The 12,370-nt window shown below is 46.7% G+C and overlaps 1 protein-coding gene across 5 annotated transcripts; it reads left to right on the forward strand.

Annotated features, from left to right (window-relative positions):
* The first annotated feature begins 290 nt into the window (after positions 1-290).
* On the forward strand, positions 291-11,922 carry LOC114604545 (zinc finger MYM-type protein 5-like). Of its 5 annotated transcripts, none has more exons than XR_003708347.2 (4): positions 820-1,325; positions 6,819-6,905; positions 7,199-7,310; positions 7,659-11,922. XR_003708347.2 is itself a non-coding variant. In XM_028744748.2 (3 exons), exons 1-3 carry the CDS (start codon positions 303-305, stop codon positions 8,132-8,134), a joined length of 999 nt encoding a protein of 332 aa, XP_028600581.2. In that variant the 5' UTR covers positions 291-302; the 3' UTR covers positions 8,135-11,922. The 5 variants fall into 5 exon arrangements, 1 of the variants encoding a protein (XP_028600581.2); XR_003708348.2 differs by having other exon boundaries at positions 822-1,325; positions 6,824-6,905; XM_028744748.2 differs by lacking the exons at positions 820-1,325; positions 6,819-6,905 and adding an exon at positions 291-713.
* The last annotated feature ends 448 nt before the right edge of the window (positions 11,923-12,370 follow it).

The following is a 12,370-nucleotide window of genomic DNA, read 5'->3' on the forward strand; positions in this document are numbered from 1 at the left end:
TTTTGTAAATCGACAAAATCTTTAATAAAACAAAAAACCGACGGCAGAGGGAGGGTCGCTATGTGAGCATCAGCCGAGCTGGGGGGGAGGGGCTGCCCCTCCCCCACCGGCCATCCATCTCCCCCCCCCGCCGCCCCCTCTTCTCCACGCCGTGTCTGCGCCCCGTACGATTCAATTAGGGGCTGGGAGCCGGCCCTGCCATCTGGTTTGTGAATTCGCCCTGCTGATGGATTGGAGCCCCGCCTGTCGAGGGGAGGCCAGGCAAGCAGAGCAATTGATTAACGGGGGGGGGGGGGTTAGCGATGATGAACCCCCACCCCCACCCCCGGCCTTTTGGAGAGGAATGGGTCGCACTTCAAGGCCGGGGGATTCGTTCCGGAGGGGGGGAAGGAAGGGCGTCGAGGGGAGACCCCGGCCCCCAGCCGCCCCCTCCTTCCCTAGCGCCGCAGACAGCGCCTTTTATGAGCGGGACGTGCCTCGGCCACCGCGGGAGGGGGCGGGAGAGAGGGGGCGGCGGGAGGAAGCCCCGCCTCCGCAGGGAAGGGACGCCCCGTCGGGGCAGACCCCTCCCCCTTCTCTTTCTACACGTGGCCAGTTGCTCTGCAGATGCGGAGGGTCCTTCTCCTCGGAAGGGCGCCTTGGCTTTTGTCGGGGGTGGGGGAGCCGCTTTGGGAGGAGAGAGAGTGCCGTCGAACCAGGTCGCCGTCTGCAAGGTGCGAGGCGAGGCCAGCTGCGAACACGGAGGGAAGCCCCGATCCAAAGGGAAGATGGGGGGCTGGGTTGGGTGAGGGGCGAAGGGGGAGCCCTCGAGGTCCCCATCCCCCGGGAGGGGGCAGAAACTGACCCTTGGCCGGGGGGGCGGGGACCGCACCCCCTTCCGTGGGGCGGGTGGTGCACAGAGAGAGAGACAGAGAGAGAAGTCTAGCAGGAAAGCGTCACGTGTGGACCCGCGCCCCGTGATGCGGCCGCCGCCGCCGCCATCCTCCCGGGCTGCCCGGATCTCGCATGGGAGAAGCCCAGCTCCTCCGTCCGACGGGCGGCTGATTCCCTCGAGGAGCTTTTGCGTCCGGACCAGAAGGGGTTAAGGCCCTCCGAGTTGTCCGTGGCTAGAGAGGGCGCGTCCACGCCACGCCTCCGGGAAGGGAGGAAGTGACGTTGTTGGACTTCCTCCCTGGCCTCCGGGGCGAAGTTGCCTCCGCCGCCGCCGCCGAGAGAGGCTCCCCGGAGGGAGAGGCGCTTCGGCCGAGGCCTCTCGCTTCCCCCGGAGCGGCTCTTCCCCTTGAGCTGGCGGTGCGTTCCGCCGCTTCTTTACCTCCTCATTCAATGTAAATTATTATTATTATTATTATTATTATTATTATTATTATTATTAAATAATAATATATACGAGTTTGACCCAACTGGGGGAGGCAGTGGAAGACAGGAGGGCCTGGCCTGCTCTGGTCCAGGGGGTCATGAAGAGGCGGACACCACTAAACAACAATAATATATATAATAATATTATATATTATTATTGTAAATATATATTATTATCTTATTGTTATTATAGTATTAGCGCAGAGGGGCGAGGTGTTTTATGTTCTGGGCCATTTTTGCAAGGCAGCGAAGAGACGAGGGGAGGTTTTCGACTTTTCTTTGGCTTTTTAAAAAAAATATATTTTATTAAGGATTTCCTTGTTTTACAGAAGTGTAGTGCCTCGTATATTATTTTTTTCATGTAACATTTTTACAAATCCGTTTCATTTGTTGAGGCCTTAGGGGGAGAAGAAAAAAGAAAGAGAGAAGAAGAGGGGGGGTGGAGAGAGGGAAGATGGATGGGGGTGGGGTCGGGTGGCGGTGTTTCTATTATGTTTAATGTATGTAGAGTTTGGTGTCAGCGTTGTTTGTGTTGTTCACTTCTGTTCCTTTGGTGGTGAGAGAGGTTGGGGTTGGACTAGGGCAGGGGTCTGCAACCCGCAGCTCCGGAGCCGCATGTGGCTCTTTCACACCTTTGCCGCAGCTCCGGGGTGGATACTAGCGAGGGGAGGAGGCGCATTGTGTGCCCTGACACTCCCCACTGTTTTAAATGTCGCAATGGTTTTGCGGCTCCCAGTTTTTTTTCTTCGGTCCAAGTGGCTCTTTTTGTCTTAAAGGTTGCAGACCCCTGGCCTAGGGTGTGATTGTTTGCTTGTGATTGGCTGTGGTGATTTTTGTTTTCGTGTGTGAGTGAGGTGGGTGGGTGTTTTGAGGCTTCTGGGATTCTTTCCTCCTTGCAATTGTGAGTTTGCTTTTGAGATTCAAAGTCGTCCTTTTGAATTTCAGGATTCAGGTAGGTAGCCGTGTTGGTCTGAGGAGTCCAAATAAATTGAATTTTAAAAAATAAAATAAAAAATGGTCCAGTAGCGCCTTAGAGACCAACTCAGTTTGTTCTGGGCCTCAGCTTTCATGTGCATGCGCACTTCTTCAGATACAGGGAAACAGAAGCCCCCAGACCCAGAGGGAGGGTGGGTGTGGTCAACCTGTCTGTTAACAACTGCAATTAGTCCTACAGGAAAAAGCAAGGGAGAGTATGCAGATGACCAAAAATAGCTTTCGCATGTGTAATGAGACAAGAATCCAATATTTCTGTTCAGACCAGGTCTCTCCATAGTTTTCAGTTTAGTAATAAGTTTTAATTCAGCAGCTTCTCTTTCAAGTCTATCTCTGAAATTCTTTTGTAATAAGACAGCTGCTTTGAGATCCTGCATTGAATCTCCTGGGAGATGGAAGTGTTCTCCTACTGGTTTCTCTGTCTTGTGATTCCTGATGTCAGATTTTTTGAATTTCCAGTTATTTTCCCGTTTGTATTTTTTGGAGCATTTTCTTTCCTTTCTTGATTTTAAAATGGATAGCAAGAATGCTGCTGTTGAGGAAAGCCCCCAATTATGCAGAATAATTTCATTCAGTGGCAGTGACATTTAGAAGGGATCTAAAGTGTATTGACCAAGAAGAAATGGGCAAAGCTGTGTCTATTATGCAAGACAGTGTTTCTGACGAAGAAAGGTGAAACTGCTGCTCCAATGCTTCAGAGTTTGCAAAAGGCTTTAGATTTGCTCCGGTGGGCGAATAAGTGAAAGCTGCATGAGATTTTGACTAACTTTTTTGTGGCATTAAGGATCTTTTTAACTGCTGCTGTTTCAGCTGCCAGTTGTGAAAGAAGTTTCTCAAAACTTAAATCAATTGAAACGTATCAGAGATCTACAGTGAGCCAAGAAGCCAAGAGCCAATGAGTAACCTCACAATACTGTCAATTGAGAGATTTCAATGTAAATTTTGATGCTGTTACTGAAAAATGCACACAAATTAATACCAGGCTATTTTAAATAAATTTGAGCATGCTATCATTAAATGCATTTTTAATTTCATCAGTGTGTTCTTAAAAAATACAATGCATGTGCTTGGGGGGGTTTAATGGGTTCAATAATGGACTGGTGGAAGGGACTTGGAGAGTGTTAGCAGTCCACGGGTTAGGGAGGTGCAATACTTGCTTGGCCACGGGTGCTGGCAACCCATGCTATGCCCCGGCTGTGCTGCCAAGTGCTGGTGCAACCCCCTCCCCATTCAACCCCCTCTGCCTCCCCTGTCAGAGGACGGGCTGAGCAAGGTCAGCCTTCCTCTGTAGGAAGGAGAGACCCACAACAAGAGAGAGAGTTGTGTTACGGTAAAATCTGGGTGCGGGGCTACACTGCCACCCAGCTCGTCGGACTAAGTGTCCGCGGGTCCCTGCGGAAGAAAATGAGCTCAGCCGGGCACAGGAGCAAACTGCAGAAGATCCAAGTTTATTGCGCAACAGGTTCAAGACGAGATTGAACAGCGAGAAAGGGGTGACATGAACTTTTGAAACTCCCTCCATGTCCCAGAATACAGTGCAAAATACATCATAGTTACATCATGAATACATTAAGGAAAGGTTGGGTTACACAGATTACATCATGAATACATTAAAGAGAGGTTGGGTTACACCGGATTAACATAGGGAGGAGGGAGGGGGGAATATGCAGAGCTGGAGATATGCGCAGATAAGCGCTTCCTGAGTGCCGGTGATGGGAAGACAATGGTCCATGTATGCATGGTCTGCCACCTGGCATTGCCCGGAGGAAAGGCTTGCCAGAGCGATTTGACAGGATTAGGGTCTTAACACCTTGCTTGAGGGATTATGGAGGACAGGGGAGGTGTCATGGAGTCCTAGAGAAATTGAGCAAATTGGCACGTTGATTTTCTATGAATTTTATAGATTTTAGTCCCTTTTGACATTGACAATTGGAAATAAATGGATATATTGTAGCGAAGAAGGAGGTGAAGAAGACATGCCCCCCCCTTCCGTATCAGTTGATTTGGGCCAGAATAGGAGCAAGGAGAGGAGAAGGGTGGAAGTCCAGGCCTGTGAGGTGCAGGGGGCGGGGGCTGAACAGTGATTGTCACTTTCTCTTTCCTCTCTCTCCTTTGTTCTGCAGCACAGCGGGGAGGAGGGCTTCAGCAGAAATGAAATTTATCCCTGAAGGTGCCTTTGAGTCTCTCTGCAGGGAATAGCTTTTAATTTGACAGTTATGAGACACATGCAGCAGGCGGGGGGGGGGGGAAGCCTAGCAGGAAAAGCCGCCCCACGCCACCAGTCTGCCCCAAGGGATGTCCTGGAACGATCCCTCTCTCTCTGCACAAGAACTTGGAATAATAGAATCTTTAGAGTGGGAAGGGACCTTCACAGGTCATCCAGCCCAGCCCCCTGCAAGGCACAAATCACAGCTGACAGACGACCACCCAACCTCTGCTTCAAAACCTCCAAGGAAGGAGAGTCCACCGCCTCTCTTGGGAGTCTGTTCCACTGTCAAACAGCTCTTACTGTCATGAAGTTTTTCTGTGTTTAGTCAGGGAGAAGAGTGTCACCTCTTGGGGGCTGGTTTGGAGCCCTGGCAGAGAAAGCGCCTGGTCTGGGACCTGAAACTTTGGCCTTGGGTCCTTTGCACCCTGTGTATGTCTTTAAGGGGCCAGAGCAAGATAACGAGACCCAGCTTTACAGCTGTGAAACATAGCAGGTGCTGCTGAGTTGTATTTGATTAAGGTGTGTCAGCATTTGGGTGTAGTATATAAGGAGCAGCACCTAGCTCTCCCATTACCCTGGGGGATGGGTTGGTGGTTGGGTCTGGTTTGTTAGTGTAAATGGAGTTTTTGTTTTTCTTATTAAAACCTTGTTTAAGTTATTTTTGAGTCCCTTTTTAATGCATGGTCTCCCCAGCAAGCTCTCTGCAGTGCTACCATATTGCAAACAGCCAACACTTTGCACCCTGACTCAGGTTTGGGTGTGTTGGGGTGAGGGGCAATCGGAAGCACAGAATTGTCGCATTGGAAGAAACCCCAAGAGTCATCCCGTCGGGGGTGCAGGGCAGCTGGGCACCTTCACCCTCCGACCCCCAGCCTTCACTACAAGATTAGCGTAGCTCAGAGAAGGTAGGAACTGGGTTCTCGGCCCGGACCCAGCTCTCAGCTACGGCCCCCTAGACGGCAGCTGCCCTCCTGTCGGAGAGGAGGGGTCACGACACTTACGAAAGGGCCCCTGGGCCGCCACCACCGATGTCCTCATTCTGGTTGCCCCTTCGGAGGGAGCAGACGCCTCTGGGCAGGCACTGGCCCCGGCTTTGCTTCTGGGGAGGGGTCCCGAAGAAAGACTCGACGGGACATGCCAGCGCTGAGCACCCCAAGGCCACAGCGAGGCATGCGGGGTGCGTCTGGGGAAGCTGGAGGCGAGAGCAGGGCCGTCTTAACCTGGGGAAGTCAGGGGTGCAGGCCACCCGAGCGCCAGGCTCTCAGGGGCGTTGGGCCAAGAGTTGGAGTCCGGGGAGAGCAGAGCAGAGCCCATCAGAGCGCCATGGGCTCTTCTGCGGGCAGCTCTGCGCGAGTTCGGGGGTGAGTGAGGCGCTGAGGCGGCCAGCCGGCTCTACCCTCCTGTGCACCTGGGGTTGGCATGGGGCGGGGAGAGGCCCGCCCAGCACACGCTGCTCACACCATGAGGTGCCCAGCTTCACTCAGTTGCCGATGCCTTTGTTGCACTGGGCTCTGCTTGCGTTGGTTGCGTGCTGCCCACCCCCCAGGTTCCTGACCTGGCCTTTCTCAGCCACCGACGCCTCGGGCTCCTCTGTCTCGCAGGGCTCTGCCTCTGTGCGCCCAAGTCCAGGGCTGAGCGAGACACTGAGGCAGACGGCCAGCTCTGCCCTGCCTGCACAGCTTGATGGCCTGCCCAGAGCACACTGCCCACCTGGCAAGGCACGTGGTGCCACCGTTCTCATTTACGAGACTCCCTGGACCATGACAGTGCCTACTAGCTAGCACACAGACACACACACAGAGTGAGGGGGCAGGTAAGAAACGAGTAATTTCTGTAGATAATATATGTTAAGGGAAAATACATAGAAACCCTAATTTTGCATTAATAATAAATCAGCATCGAGTTTATTAATAAGGAAAAGATATGAAAGGGACGGGAAGTTTAATGTTCATGAAGATACTTACTGTTTGAAAGTTGTTATATTCTTTATGCGTTTTATGATGTTTTTGATCTGATGATAATAAGGTGGTGTTGTAAAGATGTGATATTGAACAGTAAAGCATAAAAAAAGAAATCAGAATCAGACATTGAAATCAGAAATTGGAAATTGAAATTAGTGATTGTGTGATTGAGTATTGGGCGGCTGCCAGCTCTGTTGCGTTGCAGTTCTTGCATGGACTCTAGCAAGATTCCACCTTGAACTCTTTACCGTTCAGTGTTTCTGAGTAGCCACTGAGAGAGATCCATTGATTCTTTGCAGTGCAGTGAGAAGAGAGACCGCAGGGGACCACAGCTCCAGGACTTTTCCCAGAGCAGAAGGTTTATTGTACTGGCGGCTCTGATGGAGGTGAATTTCCAGTGAAACCTCTTTATCTGCCCTGTGTGCCTCGACTGCATGGCCAGTGTGTGCTGCCCCCACCAGGCGCCCGGCCTCACTCAGCCGCCGCTGCGGCGGGCTCTTCTGCTGTGCCGGGTTCTGCACACCGGAGTCCAGGACCGAGAGTTGACAGTGCGGACGGGGAGGAGCTAAGCGGGGTCTGTCCAAATGGGGACCTGGCGAGGCACGAGCCTTGGCCAATATTTATTTATTCATTCACCAACTTCATGTTTATTTGCTTCTTTTTTACTTAATTTTTGCAGATGGCTGGTGGTAAAAATAAACTTTCAGGTTCCAAAAACAGAAAGAGAAAACTTGAGAAAGAAGAAAGTATAAAGAAGTTGACGACTCCAATCGGAACTTTTTTTCGACCTAGTAAGTGAGCTACTTACTTTCTCCACGTATCTTATTTGCGTATGTTTATTATTAAGTGTTTATATTTCGACCAGCTGAGAGGATTTATGCATATCTCGAAAATAAATAGGTGTAAGTATTAAATGGCAAGTTTCCAGATTACTTTTATGGATGGATTTTGGGCAGATATTGGCATTGCAGCCCGTTTAGAGCAATTGCCGTGTGACATACATGGCACAACAGCCGACCTTAAATTATTGTTCCTCCCCAGTTTGGCTTTGTACCTACAAAGGGCTTGTGAGGTCTACTGCTCCAAGGGCCACTGTTGTAAATTATGTCTATTAACCTATGTTATTTCTGTTTTAACAGGTACATCTTCTGCAACCCGGGACATAGAAGAAATACCTTCCAAAGATTTAGAACTTACCGCGCCTATTGCAGAAGCCTCGACTCACAGCACAGCTGCACTTGCAACTGAGTCTCCCTCGATGTCTGATATTCCCCCGGAAGCGACGTTTCATGAAGATGCAATGGAGGATCCTTCTTTGTGGCCTCAACTGTTCCCGGAGAAGTTAAGATTGTTTTTAATAGATCAAGGGCCAGTTCAGATAAAACAATCAGCTCACCCTACAGATGGTAATAATAATAGGGCATTTTCAGACACTTGTTACACAAAAAAGTTAAAGAACAACGAAACCGTTAATAGAGACTGGCTTTTGTACTCGAGATCTAGCGATTCCGTATTCTGCTTTTATTGTCAACTTTTCAACAATAATGTCACTGCTTTTAATGGTGAGTCAGGTTTCAAAGACGAGGAATTTATCTGGAAATATAGGAACACATGAAAAGAGTGTGGGTCATCTTGTCCATAAAAAAAACCCCCAAGATCTGAAAAACAACATATTGAAAGGGGAAACTAGATTCTGTAAATCAAGCTGAAAGTCCCACAGGGCCCTGGTCTCTTGTGACAGAGTGTTCCACCACGTCGGGGCCAGTACTGAAAAGGCCCTGGCCCTAGTTGAGACCAATCTAACCACCTTGCGACCTGGGACCTCCAAAATGTTGTCATTTGTGGACCTTAAGGTCCTCCGTGGGGCAGACCAGGAGAGGCAGTTCTGTAGGTACCAGGGTCCTAGGCCACATAGAGCTTTAAAGGTCAAAACCAGCACCTTAAACCTGACCCTGTGCTCCACTGGGAGCCAGTGCAGCTGGTAAAGCACTGGATGAATGTGATCCTGCGGCGAGGACCCCGTAAGGAGCCTCACCACGGCATTCTGCACCCACTGGAGTTTCTGGGTCAGCTTCAAGGGCAGCCCCACGTAGAGTGAGTTACAATAATCAAGCCTGGAGGTGACCGTCATATGGATCATAGTGGCCGCATCAGGGCGAGAGAGGTAAGGGGAAGCAATCCAAATACTAGTCTGTTATTTTGGATGGCACTCCTGATGTCTCACACAAGGAACAGCTTACTGTTGCTGTTAGGCTTGTACACCTTAACCCATTAACAACAAATGCTGAGGTGAGAAAGCATTTTTTAGGTTTTTCCCCAGTGACCGACACTACTGGACAAGGACTCCCGACATTTTTGTTGGATTTTTTAAAATCTTTAAATATTGAACTAGACAGCATGCGAGGTCAAGGATATAACGGCGCAAATATGAGAGGCAAAAATATAGGCCTCCCCCCAAAAATCTTGGATATAAATCCATGTGCTTTCTACATTCCTTGTGTGGCTCACAGCCTCAATTTAGTAGTGATTGATGCCACTAAAAGCTCATTGGAAGTGAGTAACTTTTTTTCTGTTGTTCAAGAAATATATGTATTCTTTTCTGGGTCGACGTCACGTTGGCAAATTCTCATGAACCAGGGGCCCACTTTAACCTTAAAACCATTATCTTTTTTTTTCTTCCAAAAACTTTATTAGTTTTCACAATATTATAAACAAATGAACAAACACACAACAAATGAACATAAATCATAGCCTTATTGAAAATTACACTTATTAACTTTGTTAAGTGACTTCCTCGCTTCCCCTTGGTTGAATTTAATTGCATGTCCTTTTAACGGTTTTCCAAATCCCAATTCTTATGAAATTTAACTTAAACATTAACATCCTTAAATCTTCAACTTATGGAATTAAACATATTAATTCTTCACTTAACATAAATAAAATCCTACGCCAATTAAGTATCTGCAAGCTATTTTCAATTAATTTAACTTAACAAATTTAACTAGATAACCATTAAATTTATCCCACTCTTCCTGATACTCCTCCTCCTTCTGGTCGCGGACTCTTCTGGTGAGGTCAGCTAGCTCCGAAAAATCCATCATCTTCATCTGCCATTCTTTTATTGTTGGTAATTCTTGGGTTTTCCACTTTTTAGCTAACAAAATACAAGCAGCGGTTGTGGCATACAAAAATAATTTAACATCTTCTTGGGCAATTCCAAACCTGTTCACCTTAAAACCATCATCAAACACCTGGTGGGAAAGCAGAGTGGAGGCGTTGAAAGCACTTCGTTTTCATATGGAAAAGGTTTACGACGCCTTATATTCCATTTTTTCAGACAGAGAGAGAGACAAGGAGCACAGCAAGTTCGCTGATGTTGAAACTGAAGTCTTTCAAATTCATTTGTTCTTTAGTGACGCTGTATAACATATTAGTGGAAATTAATACTGTTAGTAAAACGTTAACAAAAGTCTGGTGTCGTTCTTCCGGAAGCAGTTAAAATGATGGAGCAGGTCAAAAATGACTCAGCTACAAATCGTACAGACTCCACATTTGACAAAATGCTGTTAGAAGCTAAATCAATTGCTGAGGAAATAGAGTGCGAAACTGAATTTACAAGCGCTGCACACCCACGTGCCAGAAAAAGATTTTTCAGTTCTGAGCATACCAATGAGCAAATCACAGATCCACAGAACAACTTTAAATAATTTTTTTTTTATTTGTTCGATGTGGCAATCACAGAATTAAATGAAAGATTTGAACTGTTAAGTGAACAGAATGACAATTTTTCATTTCTACAAGATAGACAAATGGAGAAAATTAGAGACAGGTCAGAAAAGAGCAAAGTGTTTAAATTTGCAACAGAAATTGACTTCCGAAAGTGGGGCTGATATAGACGGAGAAGATTTATTTCACGAGCTAGAACTATTACCTATTGTTTTCCATAGAGACACAACTCCGCTGGATGTTTTCAATTATGTATATTCAAATAATTTGACGTCAGTATTTCCAAACTTGTCCATATTGCTACGTATATATTTAACGTTACCGGTGGCGGTAGCTGAAGGTGAAAGATCCTTTTTGAAATTAAAATTAATAAAAAATTATTTAAGGTCAACTATGACTCAAGAAACAGGGACGCGGGTGGTGCTGTGGGTTAAAGCCTCAACACCTAGGGCTTGCCAATCGAAAGGTCGGCGGTTCGAATCCCTGCGGCGGGGTGCGCTCCCGTTGTTCGGTCCCAGCGCCTGCCAACCTAGCAGTTCAAAAGCACCCCCGGGTGCAAGTAGATAAATAGGGACCGCTTACTGGCAGGAAGGTAAACGGCGTTCTGTGTGCGGCGCTGGCTCGCCAGATGCAGCTTGTCACGCTGGCCACGTGACCCGGAAGTGTCTCCGGACAGCGCTGGCCCCCGGCCTCTTGAGTGAGATGGGTGCACAACCCTAGAGTCTGTCAAGACTGGCCCGTACAGGCAGGGGTACCTTTACCTTTACCTTTTATGACCCAAGAAAGATTGACCAACCTAGACATGATCAGCATTGAAAAGGAAGTAGCAATCGATACTGACGACCATATCAAGGATTTTGCTGCTCTATGCCTGGAACCTGACGCTGGGTTGCAAGACTGCACTGTAAATGATCACATTTCCCAAATGTCTGATAGCCAAGTTCCACAACTTTTCACAGGCTGGGAGTAGTGACTCCCTCTGATTGTACCCATTCAGGAATTAGACTTGAAAAGAAAGTACTAGCACAGTTAAAATCTAATTAGATTTTAATTTGACCCTGACCTATTTTTAGGAGGTAATTTAATTATTGTTTGATTTTGTACCAATGTTATATATTTGATGTTAGCCGCCCTGAGCCCAGTCTTGGCCGGGGAAGGCGGGATACAAATAAAAGTTTATATTTATTATTATTTGTGTTGTGGATATGCAACTTCCATAGTTTACTTGACACGGTTCAGACTGACCAATGCCTTGTTTTCAGTGACAGTCGCAGGTGCGAAATGTGCCAGGGGCAAGCATTGTTGGTGTTGTGAATTCTACTGATGTTAACAACAGTTATCCGACCAATAGTATGCAAAATCTCTTAACTGGTATCTGAAGCATAAAGTATGTGTTAATTAGATGAAAGCAAACTAACCCTGGCTCCAATTGAGAAAATGTTTGATACACTTTAAAAAATAATAATAATTTTTATTTATTTTATTTTCCCATAGCAAATATCCAATATCATTACTAGACATTCATTTTTCAATTCCCCCCCTCCCTATTGACTTCCCCCAACTTCCATTTCTGCTTTATTGCATCAAATGTTACATTCTGCTGTTTATATATAATGCTGTGTTATCACATTGTTATACTTTGTTTTCTGTAAATAAAATTGTAAATGTTTTTTTAAATCCTGCCAGTGAGTCCATTTTTTTGTTTTGTTTCTGCAAATATATTGTAAAAGGTTCCCATTCTTTTTCAAAATCACTGTTGTCCTTTTCACACAATTTGTCCATTAACTTTGCTAACTCTGCATAGTTCATCACTTTTAGTGACTTTTTTGTGGGCTGATTCATTTTCCACATTAAACCGTTTTATGACCAACCAATTTGCTAGACAGAGATTTTTTTAAAAACGTAAAAAAAGAGCCTTCTAAAAGGAGATTTACAAGCTTCCTGAAGATTAATTTCGGCTTGATGTAGTGGATTTCAAATTTTAATTATTTTAAAATATGTTCGCATGTTGTTTTAAGGTCTCCCGTATTAAAGCAAAGGATTAAGGTGTTAGGAGAACCTTAGAATTTGAGGAAAACCAATACCATACAATGTACTGTATCAAACTATTTTACATGACTAACGT

This window comes from Podarcis muralis, chromosome 9, assembly GCF_964188315.1.
Source record: "Podarcis muralis chromosome 9, rPodMur119.hap1.1, whole genome shotgun sequence".
NCBI classification, from domain to species: domain Eukaryota; kingdom Metazoa; phylum Chordata; class Lepidosauria; order Squamata; family Lacertidae; genus Podarcis; species Podarcis muralis.